Below are 24,998 nucleotides of genomic sequence, written 5' to 3' on the forward strand. Positions count from 1 at the left end.
ATAGAGATTGACATGAAGTAGTAGAACCCAAATGAGCACATGAAACTAATGCTAAAAATGAATTTTGTGTTAGAAAGGATTTGGTGATTTTTATCATCAGAATATTTTCTCCACTGGAAGGTAAAGTTTGATGAAAGAGCAATCCATATCTCCCATTTCTTACTTTAGTCTTACAAGTGCCTAATATAGTGCTTGACACATAGAACACACTCATTAAGTAGGCAAGAAATGAATACTTCACATTAATCAAAAAAACCAAATTACCAGTATAAGTTGAAGCTAGTAGAAATATCCTTGGTTTCACATTTCAGCTCTGCCATGTCTGGCTGTGGGACTTTGGATGAGCTATTTCTCTGTGCCCAAGTTGCTAAGAGAGTGACAGCCAACTCTCAGAGCGATTGTGAAGACTGAATAAGTTGATGTACACAAAGTGCCAAGTACAGTGCCTGGCACACAGACAGCTTTGAATGTCAGCTTTCATTCTTTAGTACAACTATTCTCCAGTGTTTTGGTCTTGGGAAGCCTTACAAGCTATTAAAAAATACTGAATATCCCCAAATAGATTTTGATTATTTGGGTTATATAAATTGATATTCACCATTTTAGAAATTAAAACTGAGACATTTTTAAAACACAGGTCATTAGCCGTCAGAATGATGACGTTATTGCTTGTCATCTAAGTTCTGGAAAACTCAACTGTGCACTTGTAAGCATGTGAGAGTAAGGGGAAGAGGCAAATAACGTTTTATTATGTGAAAAGAGTTGACCTTGCAGATTCTTTGGAAAGCTTCTGAGGTTTCCCAGACATGCTTTAAGAACTACTGATGTAGCACACAGGTTCCTGTGCTAGGGATTAGGGATGCACAGAAACACATAGAACATTTGATGTGCTCAGTTAGTGAGGGAGACTTGTCCACGAGTTCTGGCCACACAGGTAGGCACTGGCGGAGGGCACGGCCCGCTGCTCCCGTAGTGTCAGGAAACAGTGACTCTTGTGCTGTGAGGAGGGCTGGGAAGAGCAGCCACCCAAAAGAAGTTACTTGAGCGCTGATTGGAAAGGGAATTTAAACTTATTATTCCCTTTTACTATATCCTAAAATCCCCTTCTACACAGAACCACTGCCACCAATTTTACAAGTTTTAAACTGTGGTGTAGTGATTATGACATATAAATTATTTTTAAATGTATTATCCATGTAATAGATGAAAATATGAATCATAAATTGTGACTATCATAAGATTAAAGTGTGATCCTAACTATATCTATAGAAACATACAAGTAAATATTCACAGCTTCTAACTCACCATTCACCTGACCAGTTTTCTCACTGGAGTTGTGTTTCTGAAGCTAGGGGCAGAAGGGAGTCTAAGACAAGCAAAGAATTAGACCCACGGGACAAACTGAATGGAAATGATTTCAACACATACGTGTTTAATTTTTTCCTTCCTCATGAGGAAAACTGCTCCATTCTTTTTCCTCTCTAAATATGTATTAAAAGAAAGATAAAAACAAAAAACAACCAAACCAAACCAACACAATTACTTGAAGTCATCTTTTCTCTGTTGACTAATAGGCTGTAATTCAGAAATTAAAGGCTGAAAGTTGTTTTCTTTTTCTTCTTTTTCCTTTTCCCTTGTTTCATTCTCTCGGGGAGCAAGTCAGCAGGTCCGGACTCAGGGAGTGTGTATGATATCTCTTTTCAGAAACTTATTACACTGGAGCTATTTTTACTGTCTTTTCAACATAAGAGCTATCTATAGTTAGCATAAGTATACAAAATTAAGAGACAAGTTGTCAAAAGGAGGGAGACATAGATAGAGAGAGAAAGACCAATAAAAAAACAATAACAACTTTATGCTGCCTGTTGTGGCAAGACTCATTCTGCCTACATATAATTTACTGCTCTAGAGACCAAGCAAGTCCCTTGCCACCACTAAGGATGAGTAGTATTTTCCATCTTACCTTAAAGTTTACAGATGTTGATTGTTTCAGAAATAAACAAACTGTATTAGTTTTCATTATATTAGATATTAATCTGTAACTGAATCATCTATTGGAATATACATTTTCACTGTTCTGCATCCATTTGGTTATTTTATTAGGTTTATACTAGTATTGAAAATAGAATATTCTGGGGAAAATATGACAATTGTGAATTGCCAGATAAGTAAAACTTCACTAATTTGGAAAAATACAAGTGAGAAGGCCATGTGACTTGATGAAGAATAAGAATCAGAGGCTGCTTTAAAGGACATGTAAACATATACTGCTCCCAGAGAGACTCTCAGAAAGGTTCAGCTGGGCTTGCCTTAATGAGCGTAGAAGAATCACTTAGCATTGTACAGGAAGTGTCTACAATTAGATAATGCTAGAATGTTTTTTACAGTACTTGCAGAAAGTTGGCTGTTCCATAAACAGCCTAGCTCCTCTGTAATCTTAAACTCTCAAATGTGTGCATTGCATAATTTGTCAAATTAATATAAGTAATTCTGTTTGTTTTCCTGAATTAAGGAGACTTATAAATTCATATTGATTTGCTATGATTACATCATGATTTTTATTCTATATTGATGATGTGAGAGATAAATCATTTAAGGTATTTTGAAAATGGTGAGAGTATGTTATCTGGGTTCTTTTTTTTTTCCTTCACACACCAGGAAAGCAGATACAGAGGGATCAAGTACCTTACTGAGGGGAAAAATGGGGATTTACTAGCAATTGTAAATGAAAAATCTTTATCTCTTGGATCATAACTAAGTATCCAACAACCAAGCAGGGGATCACCATTCGATAAGGCATTTTGCAGGGATCTTTTCTAGCTGAAGAATATAAAATAGATGAAAGTATTGTGCTTACCACTTACTTAAAATGTAACAAAATAAACGTTTATTTAAATTTGTTACAGTAGAATACATTTATTTAGGTTAAAGGTGAATTTAATAGCATAGATATCTTGCTTGTAAGATTTTGTCTAATCTGTCAAGTTCTTGAATAGTATGGAGTATTTTATTGAGCCTTATTTTTTTCTGTTTACAGCTACGGCCGTCTCAAGCGAACAGAATCCTGTGATTATAATTGCCGTGGTCGCAGTGGCCGGGACTATCATTCTGGTGTTCATGGTCTTTGGCTTCATCATTGGAAGAAGGTAGAACACAAATTTGTTCTAATCTCTAACATAAAGTGTATTGATTTTTCAGAATTGTGTCAGCCTATTACTTATTGTTTAGTTTAGAATGTTAACTAGTAAAAGCAGTTATTCTTTTGTCTCATATGAAACACTAAAGGTCAATAAATTTTCATTCTCCCAAGGTCAGAAGAGGAATGAGTTGTGTCATTTCTATTGGGTGACTTTTTATTAGTTATTTTCAGAGTTCGATTTTTATAATAAATATAGGAGAGACCTGGGGAAAGATTTACTCTTTTAGTTAATGGTTTGTGGAAGCCATTTAAAACCTGTTGTTGCTGTTTTTCAGGGAAAAATATAAGCAAATATTCACTCATTGGTAAATACAAATCTGTGAAATAGGTCCCTTCTACAGTGTCTCATACTTTATATTCTTTGCATTTTTCAAATCATGTGAATTGCTATATTTTTATTGAGTTCAGAACTATGGACAGAAAGTTTATGTTTTTTGTTTATAGCTCTAACTAGCAAGTTCTTAAGTAACTAAGATATATCATATGAATTTTAAATACACAAAGCTAGATTATTGATTGAGATCATCAAAAATTTTATTTTTTTCCAGGCACTGTGGTTATAGCAAAGCTGACCAAGAAGGGGATGAAGAGCTTTACTTTCATTGTAAGTGTTTGGCTTTTCTTTATTTATTTACCCCAGTTAATACAGAAATCTGGTTGTCAGTATTGGCATGAATAAATTCCTGATGCATCAGGCTTGAAAATATACCATGAGCTCAAAATGTTGCTTTAAAGCACTTGAACAAATATGTAGAATGAAAATATAATGTGAATTCTTTAAAAATATATTCAGAAATGTAATCTCTCATAAGAAGTTTTAATATAACTGAAATGATGTTCAGCAGCTTTTATGTCACAATTATTCCTTTTGCAATCTCTGCCCAAGTGTTTCATATCATCCTAATAACGATTCATTAAATGTTGCATGTGCCCATGTTCTAGCTCAGGAATTCATTTCAAGTTAGAAGGATAGGCCCTTTTTTCTACCCAATGAATGATGCTATAATGAAAGACTAGACTAAGGAGCCTCTCTCTGTCCATCTACTATAAACTTGCCATCACAGGTGGATATTTTGAGACACAAAATATCAGAGGATTCAGTCCTCTGATGTTTTCCTGTGGATTTGAGCTACCTGATTCTTAAAGTTCATTTTAGAAATTATATCAGAGCATAGCTCAGGGAACCAAAAAAATAGATGCTCAACTGCATTAATCTTATTGTTGTTGCACATGGATGGCAAGTGAAACCCTGAGAGCTTTGAGAGTATACGCTGACTTGTTACAGCCAAAGTAAAATCCAGTGGATGATGCTCTTATCCAAATCCAGTATTCCTATTTTTAATCCTTGAAAACATTGAAAATAATTTTATGTATAATTTTTCTTAGTAACCATACTCTTCACTAAAATTTCTCATGGGTAGATAAATTTCCTATAAATAGCATAAGAATGACATCTATTTTTATGTTAGTCATCAAATTCTTGTGTCAGTATCTAAGAAGATACTGTCGCGTTCCGCTTCTTAAGTCATGGGAAGATGTAGCATCAATCAAGAAAGTGTGTGGTTGAAAAAACACAATGTGAACACCATTATTACCATTCCTAAGTTTCTTCAGCATGTTATTAATTGTTGAACCAATAATTCCCTTGACTTTAGTTTTCAAAAGAGAAGTGTCTTTACATAATACATATTCAAATCAATGATGAAACTGTAGAATTCAAACCGCTGAAGGCAGGGAGGGTGTTAGGACTCTAACAATTATAGTAAAAGTTATGACCAGAGGGGGCTTTATCATGATGATTAAGTTTCAGGGCCCCTCACTTTTGCAGACTCCTTTCAAGGCCCTGGAAGAGTCCTAACAAGTTATGTGTAGAATCTTTTTTCTTAAAGAGAATATCCCAAATTGTAGAAGGTTTAAGCCTCACTGAACTTAAATCTACCCCTCATTATGACTGAACACATGTGATTCTATGACCCCTCTCCTGGGATTATTGACATACTCCTAATGTTGGTGCTTCCTCTTGCTAACAGGCAGTGATTTTGTGACAAGTCCCAGTGATGAGAGTATCATAGGCTATTTATAGCTAAAGGATATGCAGAAAAAGTGGAAGTTATATTTTTTTCTCTTTCTTGACATGAGAGAATGCTTTTAACACTTCCCCAGACAGGAAGGAGAGGATCAAAACTTGAATGCCTTAATTTTTGTGTCGTTTGTATATAGATGACAGTAAACATGTATAGAAGAGAGTAACGTAAGACTGTAGTTCCTGGAATCCCAGATTCTACCCATATGTGAATAATTTGATGGAAGAATCATTTAATAATACTTTAATCAGTATGTCACTTTTCTTTGCTTATTGAGGATATCCAAGACATCCCCAAATGATCAAATACTGCCTCTTAGTTAATTTGCTTTTAGCTTGCAAGTTCATGCTGGAGGTAAATTAAAACATGGCTTGCCTAAAACACGTTGTATAGCTTTCTGCTAAACTATCTTCATTCAGTTTTAATATTTTGATGTCATTCCCTTTTTTCACACTTGACATCCAGTTTGTAACTAGAAAAAATAAAGCTGCGTGTTTTACCTGCTAACATAGAAAAGATAAACTGGAACGTGTTGTATATATAAACAGTTTTCATCTCTAGAGCAAAATATCAGTGGTGGTTTTAAGATGTTCAGCATTCATGAGAGATGTAAATGAGATATTAAAACACAAAAAGCTCACACTCTTAAATCAAGATAAGCAACAAACCAAAATATTCAGAAACTGTGTCAAAATTGTTATTTTAAAACATCCATTTTTAAACGAATAATGAAAGAAATACACTTAAGATATCCTATCTTGGTAAATCCTTGATATTTTTGAATCACCCTTTTTACAAGGATATCTTTTGTCAATTGATGAGAACCAGGCATTTTATTTGATTTTATGACTGTATTTACAGTACATAAAGTACAACACTGTGGTCACCAGCTATTTACAAGTTGGTGTCCTTTTATTCTTTTAGTATACAGACAATTTTCTTGGGTGCTAAGACACCAGATTGAATTTTTACAGAAACATGAAAGCAACCATTTAACTAGCTTTTAGAGCACTGAATTTAATAGAATATCCAGTCGTTTGTATCAGGTGCCCTCCACTCTCCATGGCCCCAAGTGCTACATTTAAAGATATAAACACAATGGAGGAGTTTAGTGAACCAATTCCAATTTACATTTTGTTTCCTCCTACCATTTCTTCTAACAATGTCTTCGAATCCAAGCTGGGCAGTATTTCATGTTTTTATGCCAAAATTGCTCTGGCCTGTCAAAATGTTTTGTGACAACTTGAATAAAGAACCATCAGAGACCCATTTGAGATGCAGAAGGTTACCTCCAATCTAGCTCCCTTATCGCAAAGTCAAACAAAAAAAAAAAAAATGAAAGAAAGAATAAAAAGGAGAAGATGGCTCATTCTCCATCTGCCTGCCAATCTAGGAGGTTAACCTATTGTTTTCTTCCCTTCTCTCTTTTTCTCTTCCCCCCCTCTTTCCTGTACTCCTTTTTCTCTCTTTTCTCTTTCTATCCCCTCTCTCTTTTCTTCTTGTGTTTTTTTTCTCATGTTCAGCTTTAGTAACAAATGAGCATCTGTCAGTTTTATAAACTGCAACAGTAATTGTTTAAGACAATCAATTTTGGATAAACAATCAACTACAACAGAATAAATCAAGATTTTTAAATCCCATTTTTCCTTTATACATTCTGCTTCTTTTTGTTTGTTATGTGTTTATTTTAAAAATATAATTTCAAGTTGATGTGATGACATAAGCACAGTTAGGCTGCAGTGTAATACATAAAGAAATATATTGTTCTCCAAATAGTAAGATTTAATGAAAAGATTGTTCAGTGGCTTTGTTAAAAAACAATAAAGTTTTTGTTTGAGGATATAGTGTAATTATTTTCATTGCATTAATATAACCAAATATATGCCTATCTATCTTATCTTTGTCTTTAACCAAATGATTAGATTTGGAATACATTATTGTAATTGATTTAAAGTTGACATAGCATTATCTGTTACCTGCATGCTTCTGGGTGCGTTTTAAGACAATTTTAACTTTTAAGATGATTCTATGTTGTTTGAATCTTGACTACCTTTTCTGAGGTGTATTGACTACCTCCTCATAGCAGTTAAGAACTTCCAGAGCCTTATAATTGAAAGTTCATATAAACCATTCCTCTTTCAAATTGCTGTCATACATGGTTAGCAGATCCCAGGAATATTGTAAATTTTCTAACTTTATTCTGCATTTTGTACATTTGGCTTCTATTGCCCTTCAAGGTGAAGAAGAAACTGTGTCTTTAGTAGATTTCTCTCTGGTTTTGTGATAGCAGTCCCTCACAGCTTGTATTAATTTTATGTATATGTCAACGGTGGTTGGTCTTTAAAAAAATAAATCAAAAGAATAAGTAAGATGTCTAAATGTTTTTAATATTACTGTCAGTGTAGTAGGCTACCTGTAAATGAAATGTCTTCTTTTCCCAGTGTATTAATTTGATTGATTGACTGACTGATAGATTTACAAATGTGTTTCCAAGTCCATTACAAACCTCAATATGGCTTGAACTATGCCATGCTAGCAGTGAATTTAATTAAACCTCCAGTCTGATAAGAGTCATGTCAGAGAATTTTGGTGCTGTCTTTTGTTGATTTACTGGAAAAGCAAGTCAGTTAGTCACCTATGAGCTGGATCCTATGTTACCTATAGAAGCTTGCAGATAATACCTATACGCCTGCAGACTGAAGTAGTCTGTTAAAACTGCTGTGAATCAGGTGATGTGGAAGCAAGTTCACTGTTCCAAGGAGCACTCTGCATAATGAAATTCCTGGGCTGACTGCACAATAAGTGCTTTGCTTCATCACAGTCATGCTTTCTTACATCATTACAGTTAAATTTCCAGGCACCAAAACCTACATTGACCCTGAAACCTATGAGGACCCAAATAGAGCTGTCCATCAATTCGCCAAGGAGCTAGATGCCTCCTGTATTAAAATTGAGCGTGTGATTGGCGCAGGTAAGGCTGTTGTAGCTTCCTTGTTCAGCTGTTCCATTTAGCCAAGATCGAAAGTCATACATCATAATGACAGGCAAATAATTATACCTCAAGTATAGAACCTTTGCATTTACCTGAAATGTTGGAAGCAATGAGCCTGTACTTGTTTATGAAATCTTAAGAAAAAAAGTGAAAAAGAAGCATGTGGTGCAGAGAATTATGTATCTTTTGTCTCTGTTTGGATTTTTAAGATATTGTTCTATTGTAAGCTATTTCATAATAGTTCTGGCCCATCCAAGATATGAATTTATATTTAAAATAATTAGAAAGTTGTGAATATTGCTGGAATATACATCCTCTGACTTGATTTATCATCTTCCTGCTAAGCGTTCATTTTTATTATTTTTTGTTATATTTGTAGCTGTTGTACTGTTTAATTTCATGTAGAAAATTAATATGTATTAATTATTTAAAAGGAAAATTATTTTCTATGTGTACAATGTATCTTCACAGTAATTATACATTTTTGGATAAAGTCCCTTACATCTAGCAAACCTAAGTACATAAGAATTCCAGATGTTTAAATCTTTCAGAAGTATTGGTATTTCAAGTCCTGAAGACAATAGCAGTATGCAGAATTTGCTAATGTGCCCTTATACTCCCATAAACAGTGTACATTTTGCAGTGTATTTCAAACCTAATTGTTGTTTCTGAAAGAGTTTTTGTTAAGTCAGTTAAAAAATTAGCAGTTTGTGTAACAGTTTAAAAAAGTTTAAAAGTGCTTTTAAAGAATTTAATGCAGTTACTCTGAGAGAGGAGATATTTCTGTAATTAAAACACACCTGCCTGTTCTGTTACTCTAGGAGAATTTGGAGAGGTCTGCAGTGGCCGTTTGAAACTCCCAGGGAAAAGAGATGTTGCAGTAGCCATAAAGACCCTGAAAGTCGGTTACACGGAGAAGCAGAGGAGAGACTTTCTATGTGAAGCCAGCATCATGGGGCAATTTGACCACCCAAATGTTGTCCATTTGGAAGGGGTTGTTACAAGAGGTACATATTGACAATATATTTCATTCACCAGATGGACTTGTCAGAAGTCAGTGTTATTTCACAGATACTAAAAAATCAAATTGTAAATACACTGCATATTTTTCATGAATTTTTCCTTGGATGTGTAGCTGACTAAAATAATTTTCTTTTGTGCTCCCCTCTCAGGCAAAAAGTGGATAAATGAATACTGGTTGAGAATTAAAGAATAAATCTGATAGATGGAGTGACAGATATTTTCATTTAGCTTCAAAAGTCATAAATGGAGTACAGTTTAGTCTTTCCATTTTCTGTAAAGTGTCATTTTCTCTGAGTTTTGTCCACAAAACAAGAGTCAGAAAAACACATTAACTTTTATTGTTTAATTTTATCAATCATGACTATGTTCCAAACAGACAGTTAATGATTCTGCGTTTAGCAGCAGCACTAGAAATGTTAGAAATACTCACCACTCACCCAGTCAGTCTTTCAAAAGAGCACTAGGTATTTTATCTAAGGTGAGAAACAGAATAAATCTGAAGTTTACGTTACAGCTTTGGAAGCAACACTTTTTTTCCCCTTTTATATATATATATATATATATCTTTTTTTTTTAATTTTAGGGAAGCCAGTCATGATTGTAATAGAATTTATGGAAAATGGAGCCCTAGATGCATTTCTCAGGGTAGGTAACAAAATTATTCTCCCATTCTAAATATACTATACCTGTTACCAGTGTAATTTTCTGAACTTTTCTTTGCAGTGTAAAATGTGAACGGTAGAAACTTGAACAGGTCACAAAATTGTCTTTGAAAAGCAGCTTTAAAAAGTCTTAAGACTGGATTGAGAAAGATTTTTTGAGCATTTAAGCAACATAATGTCATTTTAAAAATAGTTTCCATTGATATATTACCACAAATATTGAGGATACTGGAAGCCCTGTAATTGGAATACTTGTTGTAGATAGCATTTGACTTTTTCAAATTTACAATTATAAATGAAATACAGAGGTAATATAGAGAAAAAGTGAGATAACCACTCAATGTTGGTAGGACTCTGTTCTGTGGAACCATTTCTACTATAGTGTTAAATGAACATCAAGCTTAAAATGATGAATTATTAACATTTTAAAGTATGTTATTTTTATAAATAATAAGTTCTGAACATACATATTTTTATGTTCAGACTTTTCATCTCAGAATGTGAGAGGTGTTAACCTTTTTCAAAGGACGAAGAGAAAATAGTAAGAGGAAGAGAACATGCAGAGGTCATACATGATCTAGAATGGAACATTCAATCCAGATTAATAAGCATTTAGAGGATTTTGATGTGCGTGCTATGTCTTGTTAATATGCATAGCTGTCAACTTTCTAGAAGAAAGTATCACTTAGCAAATTCGTCTATTCAGACCACTGTCGGCTTGCATCGTATTTGGAATTCAACTGGAGAAATCTGTGGGTTAAAAATAGGTTGGAAATACATGGTGGCCAGTTGGTTGCAAAGAGTTCTCAATCCCATTTATTAGCACGTCTACCTCAGGGAATCTTTGTGGCAAGTAATATTCCAACCTACAGCACAACAATGAAAAGTAGAAGATGAAAACAGTCAGCCGGTACAATCCCTTTTACCTCTTAATTTCTCTCCATTTTTACTCAAAAATTTTTTCACCCTTCCTTTTTTTACCAGTTGGAGAAAAAAATCTAATATATATGTCTTCATCCTTTTATATATTTTTAGACTATTTATATAAATTTTTAGCAAGTGGGTAAAATGCTTAGCTGTCAGGGATTTTTTTTTTTTTAATATTCTATTCCCTAACTTCCTGACGATCTGTGCTTTTATTCTGGGGCTTCCCTGACAGCCCAGTTGGTAAAGACTCTGTCTGCAATGCAGGAGACCCTGGTTCGATTCCTGGGTTTCTGCTGGAGAAGAGATAGGCTACCCACTCCAGTATTCTTGGGCTTCCCTTGTGGCTCAGCTGGTAAAGACTCTGCCTGCAGTGTGGGAGACCTGGATTCGATCCTTGGGTTGGAAAGATCCTCCAGAGAAGGGAAAGGCTACCCACTCCAGTATCCTGGCCTGGAGAATTCTATAGACTGTATAGTCTGTGGGGTCACAAAGAGTCGGACAGGACTGAGCGAATTTCACTTTCACTTTCCCTAACTTTGACTTAAAAATTAGCATATACTTTTGGATTTGCGTGCTCTGAAGCTATTATTAATTAATACCAGTTACATATCAATATAAATAAATGATTACTAGAACTCTTTTATATTATTTGACTATCAAGTTAAACCATCACCTGTTGTTTTTCACAAATGTCTATATTGTGTAGAAAATTAAGTAGTAATTCCTCTTACATGACAGAAAATCACTTATGTGCAGACATTTTTCATGGTAATTTTTTTCTCTTTTCAAAGTATGGTTAACTGGACTTTCATTTTTGTCTTCCTGTAGAAACACGATGGGCAATTTACAGTCATTCAGTTAGTAGGAATGCTGAGAGGAATTGCTGCTGGAATGAGATATTTGGCTGATATGGGATATGTTCACAGGGACCTTGCAGCTCGCAATATTCTTGTCAACAGCAATCTTGTTTGTAAAGTGTCAGATTTTGGCCTGTCCCGGGTTATAGAGGACGATCCCGAAGCTGTCTATACAACGACTGTAAGAAAAAGTCTATTACTGCACCTCTTCATATTCCTGCCAATTTTCCTACCAAGAAAGCAGGGCTTAATAATACAAAACGAAACAGGAGGAAAGAGACAAACTGATCTCTACCTTTTGTTGTTGTGACTTTTTTTCCTTTTGGAAGAATCATCATCACTTTTACATAGACTAAGAGGAGAAGTAATGATAAGAATATCAGTGGCTTATTTCATACTAGGATGCTTATATGTATATAATATGCATATACAACTTTTGGTTACTAGTGGTTATAGTTGTAGCAGAAAAATATAATCCCACTTTTTACTCAAGATTTTAAGAAAATATTAGCTATGCTAATTCTTGTAAGTTTCCAAGATTAGAAAAAAGGGAAATACATGAGGAGTTACTTGTATACGGTTACTCCAATATTTCTTTCCATTTTGGTAGTTATTTTACCCGATTTGTTATTGTCGTTTTGACTAGACTCTGGCCCTACAGCCACGTAAGTCCTAATTGATTTGCCTTAGAATTGAAAACTTGACCATGACATTTAAAAAGCAAGTTAGTAACTTTAACTACACTTGGAGAAATTCAAGATGAATAGACCCGATACTGCTGAACTGTCAACCAAATACACAGGCATTTAGCTTAGCTTTATGGTTCTACTATAAATGATTTATGTGTCATTATACATACCTAAAATGTCAATTTCTTTTAATACAGGGTGGAAAAATTCCAGTAAGGTGGACAGCACCTGAAGCCATCCAATACCGGAAATTCACATCAGCCAGTGACGTATGGAGCTATGGAATAGTCATGTGGGAAGTTATGTCTTATGGAGAGAGACCTTATTGGGACATGTCAAATCAAGATGTAGGTGTTATACTACTTAAACAAAAAGGATTTAATACATTAATATTCATTTTATGGGAACTTATAGGTAATGGCTCATAAGAAGAAACTTTTACAGATCTAAAAATCATGGTTGCTGAGTTTTCACGATTATTACCACAAATTATCACAATAATTACTGTAAATTAGTGGTTCAACTAATTTTCTTTTGTCTTCATTTTGAAGAATTGCTTTATCTTTTTCATTTAAATTCTCTGGACGTAATAGAAGCCGGAAGAAGATATTTCTTTAATAAAAGTAATGAAGCTGATTATTAATAAAAGTAACAGCTATAGTGGGAGAATCACCTGAGTAAAAGATTCATTTATGGAGGGGAGAGAAGGAAGGCTGTGTTTTATTTTGTCTTTGAAGCTTATCTTTCTTTTGCTTTTAATTTCCTGATAAAATCTGTTTAAATTATGTTGTTGGTTGGTTTAGTTAAATTTTAATTTCCTGAGATAACCTAAATTTAACAACCAATATGTGTTTCATAGAAATATTTTAGAATATAATCACAATGGGAACATCTTGGGAAATTTCTTTTAAAAATGCAACTTATTAAATGTGTGTTCTGTTACTAAGGCAACAAGTACATTGTTAACCTTTGAGAAAAGAAACTGATGATAGCTCTCTGGTGTGTACCGCTCACTCCAAGAGACCGTTTATAAAACAATATAGCATAAGGGCTTCCTGGTGGCTCAGACGGTAAAGAATCTGCCTGCAATGCAGGTAGACTTGGGTTCAATCCCTGAGTCAGGAAGATCCCCTGATGAAGAGAATGGTAACCCACTCCAGTATTCTTGCCTTGGGAATCCAGGGACAGAGGAGCCTGGCGGGCTACAGCTCATGGGGTCACAGAGAGTCAGACACGACTGAACGGCGAGCACAACAGTAGCATAAGTGCAACTAAACATTTACTTCTATAAGTTGGATTTTATACAATTAACATTTTTGTAAGGCAGAAACTTACAAATCCTGTCAGGTTCATGTGCCTTTATTGAAAATGTGAGTGAAATTTAGATAGAAGTAGAGTAAGTGTAAAATCTAGGAAGGCACCCTGCATTGAACTGGAAATATGGAAAAGACCTTGCTTCATAGCTGAGGAGAGAATTCACCACGGGAACACTTTGGAAAGTGCAGAAACAAAGGCTTAGTGAAGTGTATGTGGACCAACTGAGTCACTGTCCTATGACAGAGATCCGTACATTATTACTGATCTGAAATGAAGAGTATATGTGTGTGCTAAGTCGCTTCAGTCATGTCCACCTCTACGACCCTGTGAACTCTGTCCATGGAATTCTCCAGGCAAGAATACAGAGTGGGTTGCCATGCCCTTGTCCAGGGATCTTTCCAATCCAGAGGTTGGACTTGCGTCTCTCGAATGTCCTGCATTTTCAGGCAGGTTCTTTACCTCGGGCTCCACCTGGGAAGCCCCTGAAATGAAGATTAGGTTGGGGCAAATTGATGAAAAAAGTGTTTTAAGGAGTTTGGAAATGGTAAACATGCATGCTCTTGAAGAATAGAGTAAAAAAAAAAAAAAATAAGTGGTGCTTGAAGAAAGTCTATATTACCATTGAGAAGAAGCATGTGACAAGCAAACCAGTTTGAAGTACTGAATTCTTGAGGTATTATAAGCATGCATAACAATAGAAGCTGACTAAGGTTAAAACTGAGTTATTTTTCAAAAAAGGATCATAATCATTGTTATATAAAATTAGTATTTTTGGTTTTTTTTATTTTAGAATTTTCTCTATCAAGTTCCTATGTTTCTTAAAACTAGTAAGTTATTTTTAGACAACTAAAATCAGATTGTTTGTTGGAAAGGTGATTTTCAGTACTTTTTAAAACAAATTTCTGCATTGACTAAAAAAATTATAGCCAAAAGAAGGAGAGGTTTGAAAAAGTCATTTACTATTTCGAGTTGAATAATGACATAACACATTTTTATTGGGGGGTTTCTTTTTTTTTTTTTTTTCTGGTTTTGGTTTTTTGAAGATAAAAGTCTGAATGATGAGTCCGTTTGACAGAGGCAAAGTTGTTAATATTTGACAGGTCTCAGTGTCAAAGATTTCATGGACTGTCAAAATGTGGGCAAACAAATCCTTGGGGCAGAGAAAGAGAAATATTTACATTCCCTAGACACTCGGTAGAGTTTCATTTCTTTTGACACCTTCCTTCTGTACTAGATTCAAACATAAAGGAATGACAGGAATATAAGATAACTTTAAATTTAAAGTTCACTTAACTTCTAAAAACAAATAATAGAAATGGTTAAGAAAAAAATAAATATCTTCTATTTTAGTTTTTAGAATTCCCATTTGTTTTTCTTGAAAATTAAATATCATAAATATATATTTTATCTGTCAAGTGTTAATATTTTTACTGATCAAATGAAATTTTAAGAGCACAGTGTTTAATTCTGACCTAAAACATTAAGTACCATCTTTCTTCTTTCTTTTCAACTGCAGAGGTCTGAATTATTAAATTATTAAATTTAAATGCAAGAGATTACCTACACAGTTCAGGTTTTATAGTGACATTGATATTAACATTCTTCTTAAAGGATAATATTCATTATTTTATACTTATGTGAAACTGTTCTTTGAGCAATTATATATTTCATTTTCAATATGCAAATGGTGGAAAAAACTGGAATTTAAAATAATGAATTCTACTGTAGTAAAAATAATTCTCTAGAGAAAGCTTTTTTACTTGGAGTCTTCAGGTAGGAGACTATGGAGAGACTTAAATGATCTACCAACTCCCTGATGTCTCTGGAAATCCTCTGTTTATGTGACTATATTTTGTTTTTCTGAAAATTATGCTTTTATCAATTCTTCAGAGATATTAATATTTTAAAGATTCAATTGAAAGAATCAAATCACTTTATATGATTTAAATTTAGTTGCTAGAAATTTGTCAAGGATTTTATAAAACCCTCACATTTTCAAATACCTTGGATTATAAGAGACTTTTCTGAAGACATGTGAAACAAGATAAATCAAGACCTAAGTTAATAGTTAAGTTTGTCAGGAACTCCACAAAACTCTGGGCTGAAAACTAAATAAAGTGAGGTTTCTGTGGTTACTCTGAAGAAATCAAAAAGGGGTGCTCCTTATTAATAGGGGGCTTCCCAGGAGACACTAGTGGTAAAGAATCCACCTGCCAATGCAGGAGATGCAAGAGATACGGGTTCGATCCCTGGGTCGGGAAGATCCCCTGGAGGAGGGCTTGCATGCATGTGGACAGAAGAGCCTGGCAGGCTACAGTCCATGGGGTCACAGAGAGTCCGACATAAAAAAGTGACTGAGCATGCAGTCCCTTAGTTTCCATAGGACGTTGGATCCAGGACCCTGGCAGACACTAAATCTGCGAATACTCAAGTCCCTTGGATAAAATGACATTGTTTTTGCACTAAACTTGTGACCACCCTCCTGTATACTTTAAATTATCTCCAGATTACTTACGATGCCTAATACAATACAAATATTATATAAATAGGTATAAATACAATGTAAATTCTGTGCAAATAGTAACTGGCATGTGGCAGATTCAAGTTTTGCCTTCTGGAATGTTCTGATTTTCCTTTTTCTTTTTGAGTATTTTTATCCATGGATGCAGAATCTGAAGATGCAGTCTCAGGATATGGAGGGCGAATGTATTGTAAAATCAATGAGGCAGACAGTTGCCAGGGGGCTTTGGCCACAATCTACAGAGGGGAATGAACAAGACCGTCTCAAGAAAAAATGATATTCTTATGTATGAAGATACCTACACCCAAAAAGATTTATCCCAGGATTACTGCTCATTGTTTTTCCTGTGCCCATAATGTCCATGAGTTTTCACTGCAATAAAAACAGTTAGAATCTAGGCATTTGTGATTAAAGCCAGGAGAGTAGGCTCTCCCATACATCTCCAGCTTTCATTCTTTAAAATTCGTAGGTGGTTAGCCCTTTTCATTAATGACTTTCCAAAGAGCAACCATATGTGTATAAATGCAGTCAAATAGAAAAAGTAATACACAAATTGAAAATATTTACACTTGGTATTCACAGAAGCTTTTAATTGATTTTATGTCTTAGTTCACATGGGCTTCCCTGGTAGCTCAGCTGGTAAAGAATCCGCCTGCAATGCAGGAGACCCCAGTTGGATTCCTGTGTCGGGAAGATCCGCTGGCGAAGGGATGGGTTACCTCCAGTTCTTGGGTTTCCCTGGTAGCTTAGCTGGTATAGATCTGCCTGAAATGCGGGAGATCTCAGTCTGATCCTTGGGTTGGGAAGATCCCCTGGAGAAGGGAATGGCTACCAACTCCGGTATTCTGGCCTGGAGAATTTCGTAGACTATATAGTCCATGGGGTGGCAAAGAGTTGGACACGATTGAGCGACTTTCACTTCACTTTTATGTCTTAGTTAGTCCAAATGTAATTTTCATAGTCAAATTATGAAATTTTAAAATTCTTATTCTATGGATTAATTTTTTTTTTTCTGTTTATCATTTTCCACAAAGTTGTTTCTTCTTATTTCAAGGTAGGCCAATACATCATTAGTTTCACTAGTTGGTAGTCATAAGGATAATAAAAGATTAAGCTTTCATAAAGATAGGAGACGTAAAGGTAATTCCTTAAAATGGTCCATGAAAAGACATTTGAAAGCTTTGAAAACATAATATGCTTATAACTAAATTTATTCTCAACTAAATTGTGAGCCCTCAACTTTTCCTTTTTAAAAGTTATGACTGATTTATTACTTTGATTTCTTTTATATTATGATAGAAAAGAATTGTAGGTTTTTTGGTAAAATTTTGTCATACTTCTGTATGTGGGGTCCAAATATTTAATTGCATAAAAATGGGTCATGTTTGTATGAGGTTAATGAGATGAAAATTGGTACAACAGGAGAACAGAAGCCAATCATGTTATATCATACATTGAGTTATTACATTCCCATTATCATGGGGTCTGTCCATGCTCCTTTTTCCCTTAATTACAATGGTTATATTTTAGTAATAATACTGAAATACATCTCGGCAAGCAAATGAGTTTGTTTTCTGAATATTTCTTTATATCTCTAGTAAAGGAGTATCCCCTTATGGATAAATAAGTGTCCCTTACAACGTCATTTACCCTGGTCACTTCATTTTCTCCTAGGAATGATCTAGAATTAGAAATTGCTGTCAATGTGTTTCTTTTGTTCTTTGACTCTTATTAGAATACTAAAACAAGATCTAGACAGACAAATCCAAGGGGGTTCTAGTAATTTTACAAAAAAGTTGTTTCAAATGAATTCCATGGATAATTACATAATGCTTTAAGAAGTGAAGGATCAGGGATGTTAGTGTGTGTGTTTTGCTGTTTCCGAGAATATGTAGCTGTTTGCAACAGTGCACTTTTTGTCTTCCCAATTGGAAATATAAGCAGCTCTTAACAGCATCGGCTCTGGTCAGACAGCCTATGTCAAATTCTGTCCCTTCTACTAACAGCTCTATGATGTTTTCCGTGCTTAACTTCTCAGCGCCTCTAATTCTTTGTCTCTGGAATCAATATAATAATACTTGCCTAATAAGGTTTCTGTAAAGATTGAATGAGATAATTAAGACAGTGTTAATCATATAGTAAGTATTCAATAAATATTTACTATAATTCTTGTATCCTTAAAAAGATAAGTTGTTTTTCTGGCAGGCTAACCAAATAAAACCTGCAGAGCCTCAAAGCTTCAGTCCTGCCTGAATCATCATCCCATGAGGTGGGTTTATCTTCGACAGGCTTGCCTTGAATTATGATAAAACTGCCTTCCCACTGGTTCAGTGATAAGGAATCTGCCTTCCAATGCAGGAGACGCGGGTTCAATCTCTGAGTCAGGAAAATCCCCTGGAGAACGAAATGGCGATGGCAACCCAATCCAGTATTCTTGCCTGGGAAATCGCATGGACAGAAAAGCTTGGCAGGCTACAGTCCATGGGGTCTCAAAAGAGTCAGATCCAACTCACTGACTGGACAGCAACACCCTGCTGTGTAGAGGCCAAGGTTCCCAGCACACATCTCTGGTGCCTCTGTAGGGAGGAGCATGATTGTTTTAGGAACTTTAGGGTCCCTAAATCTATTGCCAGTTGAGAGCATCTCTTATTTTAAATGTTCTATTTTGCTGCTGCTCCTTTAAAAATGTGTAAACCACTGTATTTTGGAGAGCTAGAAGTGTCATTTTGTATTGATAAATGTTCTCTGTTATAATAATAGGCATTGTCAAATTTCTGTAATGCAGTAGGATAACTATAGAAGCTCATTAACTCTTTCATTCCTGTAGGAGTTATTTAATAGTACTCTACATTAGTCATTGGCACAAAGATTTTGAGACTATATTGTGCTCAAAGCCAAAGAATTCTAATTGGAGAGCTATTGAAGAGTATTATGTTAGGAGAATCATGGTAAGGTTTAGATGTACTTTTAAAAGATTAATTAGAGGGAAATGAGAAAGGAAAGATTTTTCTACTTGCTTTGTTCTTTTCAGGACTTCTGAGAAAAATCTACAAGTGGGAAATAGGCGGTGGTAGAAAATGATAAACACTGCTCCAATCTTATGAGTCTGGGGATAAAGTCCTGTGAATTCAGCAAAATACTGTATATATTCAAATACAAGCAACCTCAAATATGAGGAAAGCCACTCTTTTCCCAGTTGAAAAAAAATGTCCCTCCCAGCTGTTTGTTAGTTGGTCATTTTAAATATATCAAGTTTTGCTAGTTATTCACTTATTCACAACTTGAGCCACTGTTTAAATAACTTAATCCAGCTTTCCAAAGCACGTTACTTTTACTTTTATCTAACTTGTTTAACATAGAGCAGTTTTGAATCCTAGAACAGTAATGTCTCTGGAGTGTTATACAAAGCCACATGAAATTCTTTGCATTTAAAAGTTTTTTTTTAATTGAATTCTTCCTACAGTTAAATATTTGTGATCTTTGCGGAGTTCCCATGTGTGTATGTTTTCTAGTGTGCTTTTTAAAAGGATATTTTATAGGAATTTTTGCAATGATATCCAGCATTTGTAGTTACAGAGTCATAAACAGGAAAAAATTTTAAATTCAGTCATATGACTTTCGTTAGCATTCAATATCAATACTGATTAAAGTGACTAAAGGCCAAGGTGTTTTCTCCATAGCTTTTATTCAAAATAAAGCACTGATGGAAAAATCCCATAATGTGAGATTTTGTAAAGAGCACCACATGACTATGGGATAATGGCTCCTTTGCTACAAGAATATATATATGTATATCTTTTCTGTGTGTTCTATGTTAATCTATTTCATTTGTGGTATTTTCTACAATACTTCCTCCTATCCCTCCAATACCAATTTAATGAAACAAATATAAGGTAACATTTAAAAAATTGCTGTCTGCAAAATTAATAGTAATCTTTAGGGTAAATCATATTTAAAACAAAAATACATAAGCAGAATTCATTTACACTAACCCACTAACCTAATTTTCAGAATAAAGCCATTTCCAATTACAGCACTGTACGAGATCCATATTGTTGTTTAGTTGCCAAGTAGTGTCCGACTCTTTGAGACTCCATGGACTGTAGGCCACCAGGCTCCTCCGTCCATGGGATTCTTCTCCAGGTAAGAGAAATGGAGTGGGTTGCCATTTCCTTCTCCAGGGGATCTTCCTGACCCAGGGACCGAACCCATGTCTCCTGCAGGCAAATTGTTTACCACCGAGCCACCAAGGAACCCCCAAAAGGTTGCAGAGAGATCCATATACATATATGAAAAAATGCTTCTCTCATTTGAATATATTGTATTTAGGAAGTGGTCACTAATTGACTATACATATAAGAAAGTCTAGATTGTTCTCACTTCAGCTTTTCCAACTGGGATGACTGGAAGTGTCATTAATTGAAAGACTGAGTTTTGGGGAAAAGGTAAAAAAAAAAAAATCAATTTTAAATAAAGTATGAGGTTACTATGGAAAGTCCAAGGGAAGATGTCTAATAAACTGGTGGATCTACTACCTAGTGATCAGGGGAGAGTTTGGGCTGAGGATTTTATATTTATGAAAACTTTCAAAAATTACTGTAAGTTTATCTCTTTAACTTTTAAACTTTATCAGTTTACATGTATAAATTTCCCTTAAAGAAAAGTGAACACTGTGGTTCTTATACTAAGAATTTTCTCGAAAAATTGTTGATGCTAGCTACTTTGCTTATTCCATCTTAAAACCTCTTATGTTTAAATGTGCTAATTTTGAATGTCAGCAAGCATCTGAAGGATATATTTCCCTGCAAACAATAAGTTCATCAAAATTTCTTAAAGCCAGCTTTTGTCTGCCTACTTTAGTCCTATTTTCTTCAAAAACTCAGGGTTACCTCTTTTTTTTTTTTCAGTCTTTTTTCCCCCTACATTTCTACTGTTATATTATCATGGAAAGATTGGTTAATCCCCCTTGAATAATATTTTGATTTTTTACAAGTCCTCATTTTGTTTTTATTTTTCTTTTTGCCTTCCTATTATTTTCCCTGTGCTGCTCAGATTTGTAACAATTTCTGATTTTAAAATCTACTTTTGCTTTCCATGTAAACAAAAAACCCAAGTCTAAATAAGTACTTTTTGGACTGATTGCCATGCACAATGCTTATGCAGGCTTATTTTGCACTACCATTCAAAGCTGCTTAAGCTGTTATTAGGCATAAATAGACAGTAATGTACTGATGAAGTTGAACAGCCAGGCTCTCTGAGTGGGCAAACTCTGATTCGTAACCTTTCCCTATTTCCTGGTATAACCCTTTCTCTACTCCATACCCCAAGGATGGTTTCAATCTGCCTGTTTGAGGTCACTGGACTCAGAGTTGAGAAGTGATACAATAGCTTTGTGAACAATACAAATCAGTTCTAGAACAAAACTGTGTCTTGTAACACTATACACTCCATCAGTGTATGAGCTTCATATTATTTAAAACAATAGTGTGCTTGGAGCATCCTCCGTCATAGTACATTCACATATTTGGATGTCTTATTGAAATAATATCATTTTAACTCTGCAAAAAGTGAAACTTTCAGGGTAGGACTACTTCTGGGTAACTCAGAACTTCTTTTTACAATGAGGAATTCATAAATGTACGGAAAAAATATGTACATGCACAGTGATATACAATAAAATCATTCCATAACATCTTCCCTTTTGAAAACCTCTGGGATGACATTAAAAAATTTTCCATCTGTTGCACCCTGGGTGAACTAAATTGCTGCTCCCTATTGCTGAATTAACTAGGAAATGTCATCATACCCTGAGCTTCATGCACCCCTTAATAACATGCTTAATATTCATGGATGTTTTGGGAAAAAAAAGTAAGTCTTTCGCATAGCAGTGTGCTTTATTCTTATCTGGATAAATCACTTTGCCTCCTGGGCAGTTCATTTTATTCTAGTGGAACCTCAGTCAGTAATATTTTAATATCCTTTTGGCTATTAGGTTATAAAGGCGATAGAAGAAGGTTATCGTCTGCCAGCACCCATGGACTGCCCAGCCGGTCTTCACCAGCTGATGCTGGATTGTTGGCAGAAGGAACGTGCTGAAAGGCCAAAGTTTGAACAGATAGTCGGAATTCTAGACAAAATGATTCGAAACCCAAATAGCCTGAAGACACCCCTGGGAACATGTAGTAGGTAAGAAATAGCCAAGGAAATGAAATCTGGGAGAAATTCAAAAATTCACATGAACCATTTATCTCCACAGCTCCACCCCAACAGCATATTGACATATGTGTTAAATTATTCAAGTTCATATTAAATTTGTTATTTTAATAGACGTTATTTTTTTCTTTTCAGATGGTTGACCTAGTTAAATCAATTTGAAAGAGACCTATTAATTATTATTGCTTTTTGAAAAATTTAGAATCAATGTCACTGGTCATCATTTTAGAAAAATTTCTCAACTGGATGTGTGTGATTTAGTGGCATTTTGCATTTTCAAACCATTGCTATTACATGTATTTTTATTGCTGTTGCCTTAGTTTTATTATTATTATTATTATTATTATATCCATATTATCTGTTGGATTGTTTGGTTTCAGTTTAATAGTAAAATAATTCCATGCAGTTAAAGTTTATAAAGGTAATTCAATATATGATTTAAGAGGTATGCTCATTAAAAAGAGCCTAGCCACCCCATTTATGTTTTACACTTGGCTTGCTCCATGGTAATGTGGATTAGTAGTTATTCAGCTCCAGTTGTCCAGTAAACCTGTTGCACTGTATCTGTAGTGTAGTCAGGCCCTTATGAAGGAGCATGAACTCACAGGTGCTTCCAAGAGTCCCGTTAGTACAGTGGATGCATTATGTCCTCAAAAGCACCCTCTGAGAAAGTCTGTGCTTTCTTTACTCCCAGTTAGTTTCAGAGAAGCAGATTAACAAATATTTACTGGTTACAAATGTCATTGGCTGTACTTTGAAAAATACAGGGAAGATACTATCTGCTAGTCATCATATCTAAATAAAATAGAAATTTTGGAGTTAGTAGTTTTAAAATTTATTTCATTGAAGTATAGTTCATTTACAGTGTTGTGTTCATTTCTGCCTTATAACACAGTGACTCAGTTATACATGTATATACATTCTTTTTCATATTCCTTTCCATTATGATTATCACAGGATATTGAATATAGTTCCCTGTGCTATACAGTAGGACTTTGTTGCTTATCCATTTGGAGTTTGTAGTTATTGGCCAACCTTTACACATTAGATTTTTATTAGCATATCTGTTTATTTGTTACTATAACATCAATTAAAATATGTAATTTTATTTCATATATCCTTAGTTTTCTGGGGGCCAAGGCATGCTTTCTTTAGTAGTTCATGAAAAAATTTGCTTTCCTGTTTTATTCTCACCCAGGCCAATAAGCCCTCTTTTGGATCAAAACACTCCTGACTTCACTACCTTCTGCTCAGTTGGAGAATGGCTACAAGCTATTAAGATGGAAAGATATAAAGATAACTTCACAGCAGCCGGCTACAACTCCCTTGAATCAGTGGCCAGGATGACTATTGAGTAAGCTTCAACTTCTAAAATTATACTTGAGAATGTATCAGGTCAATTCAAGCATTATACTTTAGGTCCTCTTCCATCTATTAAGGACATAGGAACCCCAAAAGCAGGAAGAAAATTATCTAAGTGCCTACCATGTCTGATGCATTTTGCTAATCAGACTTCTGAACACATTATCTTTTTCAACCTTCATGGCAATAATTTTGTGAAGTCAGTAGTTTTACACACAACAAGGCTAAAGCTCAGAGAATTTAGATATTTGCCCTAAACTGGCTCAGTAGTAAGTGGTGTCTAATTTGTCTCCATAGTCAGTATTCTGCACATCAACCAGTGAGACTTTCTCTTTTATTATTTAGATTCCTAGTCACTGGGGGAAATGTTCTCCATTGCAAAAGAGAATTTTTTTTCACCATGTTTGTATCAAACATTAAAAAATCTCAAAGTTTCATTATCTAAGTACATTATGAAATTCAGTATGATCACTTTCTGAGAAGTTCAAGGAAGCTTAATTCAATTAACCATAATAAGAATTTAACTTAAGCTTTGAACGTTATGTGATTGATTGACTCATTTGTTTAACCTGAAGATTAAAAACAATTGGAAATTGCTATGAAGTGGAAGTGAAAACACTAAATTTTTCTTTCCAGCCCCATCACTGATGATGTAGAAACACATTTAGTGTCTCTGGACCTCAGCTACCTGGGCTGCAGCGTAAACCATGTGGGCAGTGCAGTCCCTCTGAGCCAGTGTGTTTGACAATAGGAAACAGTTATGAAGGTTCTCTTAGCGGGATGCTATAGATGTACTGTTGGGAGGCGTGTTTCACATTTTTCATATAAGAAGAAAGCGGGCAATCATGTAGTCTTTCCTGGCGTGTAAGGAAATGGCACGTACATGAATTTTGGCATGTGCCTGCTCTCTTGGTTTTCTGCTAAGCACCACATGGGTAGAGCTGATGTATTTACAACTGTCTCTCCAAAGCAGTCTACTTTCCTGAGAAACTGTGCTTCTCAAAGTCTTATTAGGCCTTGGCGAGGAAATACCGCAGTACTCCACTGTTCCTGTGTTTTAACTACTTGTAGGTACCTAAGCTCAGTCATTTGGCCTAGCAGGAAAGGTCTGCAGCATTGTCCATACACAGATACAGCTGGCTTATAGCAAAT

At 34.9% G+C, this 24,998-nt stretch overlaps 1 protein-coding gene across 5 annotated transcripts in view; it reads left to right on the forward strand.

The window, feature by feature from the left end:
* EPHA7 (EPH receptor A7) overlaps positions 1–24,998 on the forward strand; it is a 201,954-nt gene that overhangs the window by 172,041 nt on the left and 4,915 nt on the right. For 2 of the 5 annotated variants that reach the window (XM_043890377.1, XM_043890379.1), the window contains exons 8-16: positions 3,038–3,146; positions 3,748–3,803; positions 8,129–8,254; positions 9,097–9,282; positions 9,882–9,943; positions 11,716–11,925; positions 12,631–12,780; positions 22,264–22,457; positions 23,683–23,838. In XM_043890377.1, coding sequence (XP_043746312.1) covers positions 3,038–3,146; positions 3,748–3,803; positions 8,129–8,254; positions 9,097–9,282; positions 9,882–9,943; positions 11,716–11,925; positions 12,631–12,780; positions 22,264–22,457; positions 23,683–23,838 — 1,249 coding nt within the window. Of the gene's footprint in view, positions 1–3,037; positions 3,147–3,747; positions 3,804–6,806; positions 7,653–8,128; positions 8,255–9,096; positions 9,283–9,881; positions 9,944–11,715; positions 11,926–12,630; positions 12,781–22,263; positions 22,458–23,682; positions 23,839–24,998 lie in introns of those variants that run through there. The other 3 variants (XM_043890378.1, XM_043890380.1, XM_043890381.1) reach the window with 2 other exon arrangements.

Source organism: Cervus elaphus, chromosome 28 (assembly GCF_910594005.1).
Source record: "Cervus elaphus chromosome 28, mCerEla1.1, whole genome shotgun sequence".
NCBI lineage: Eukaryota > Metazoa > Chordata > Mammalia > Artiodactyla > Cervidae > Cervus > Cervus elaphus.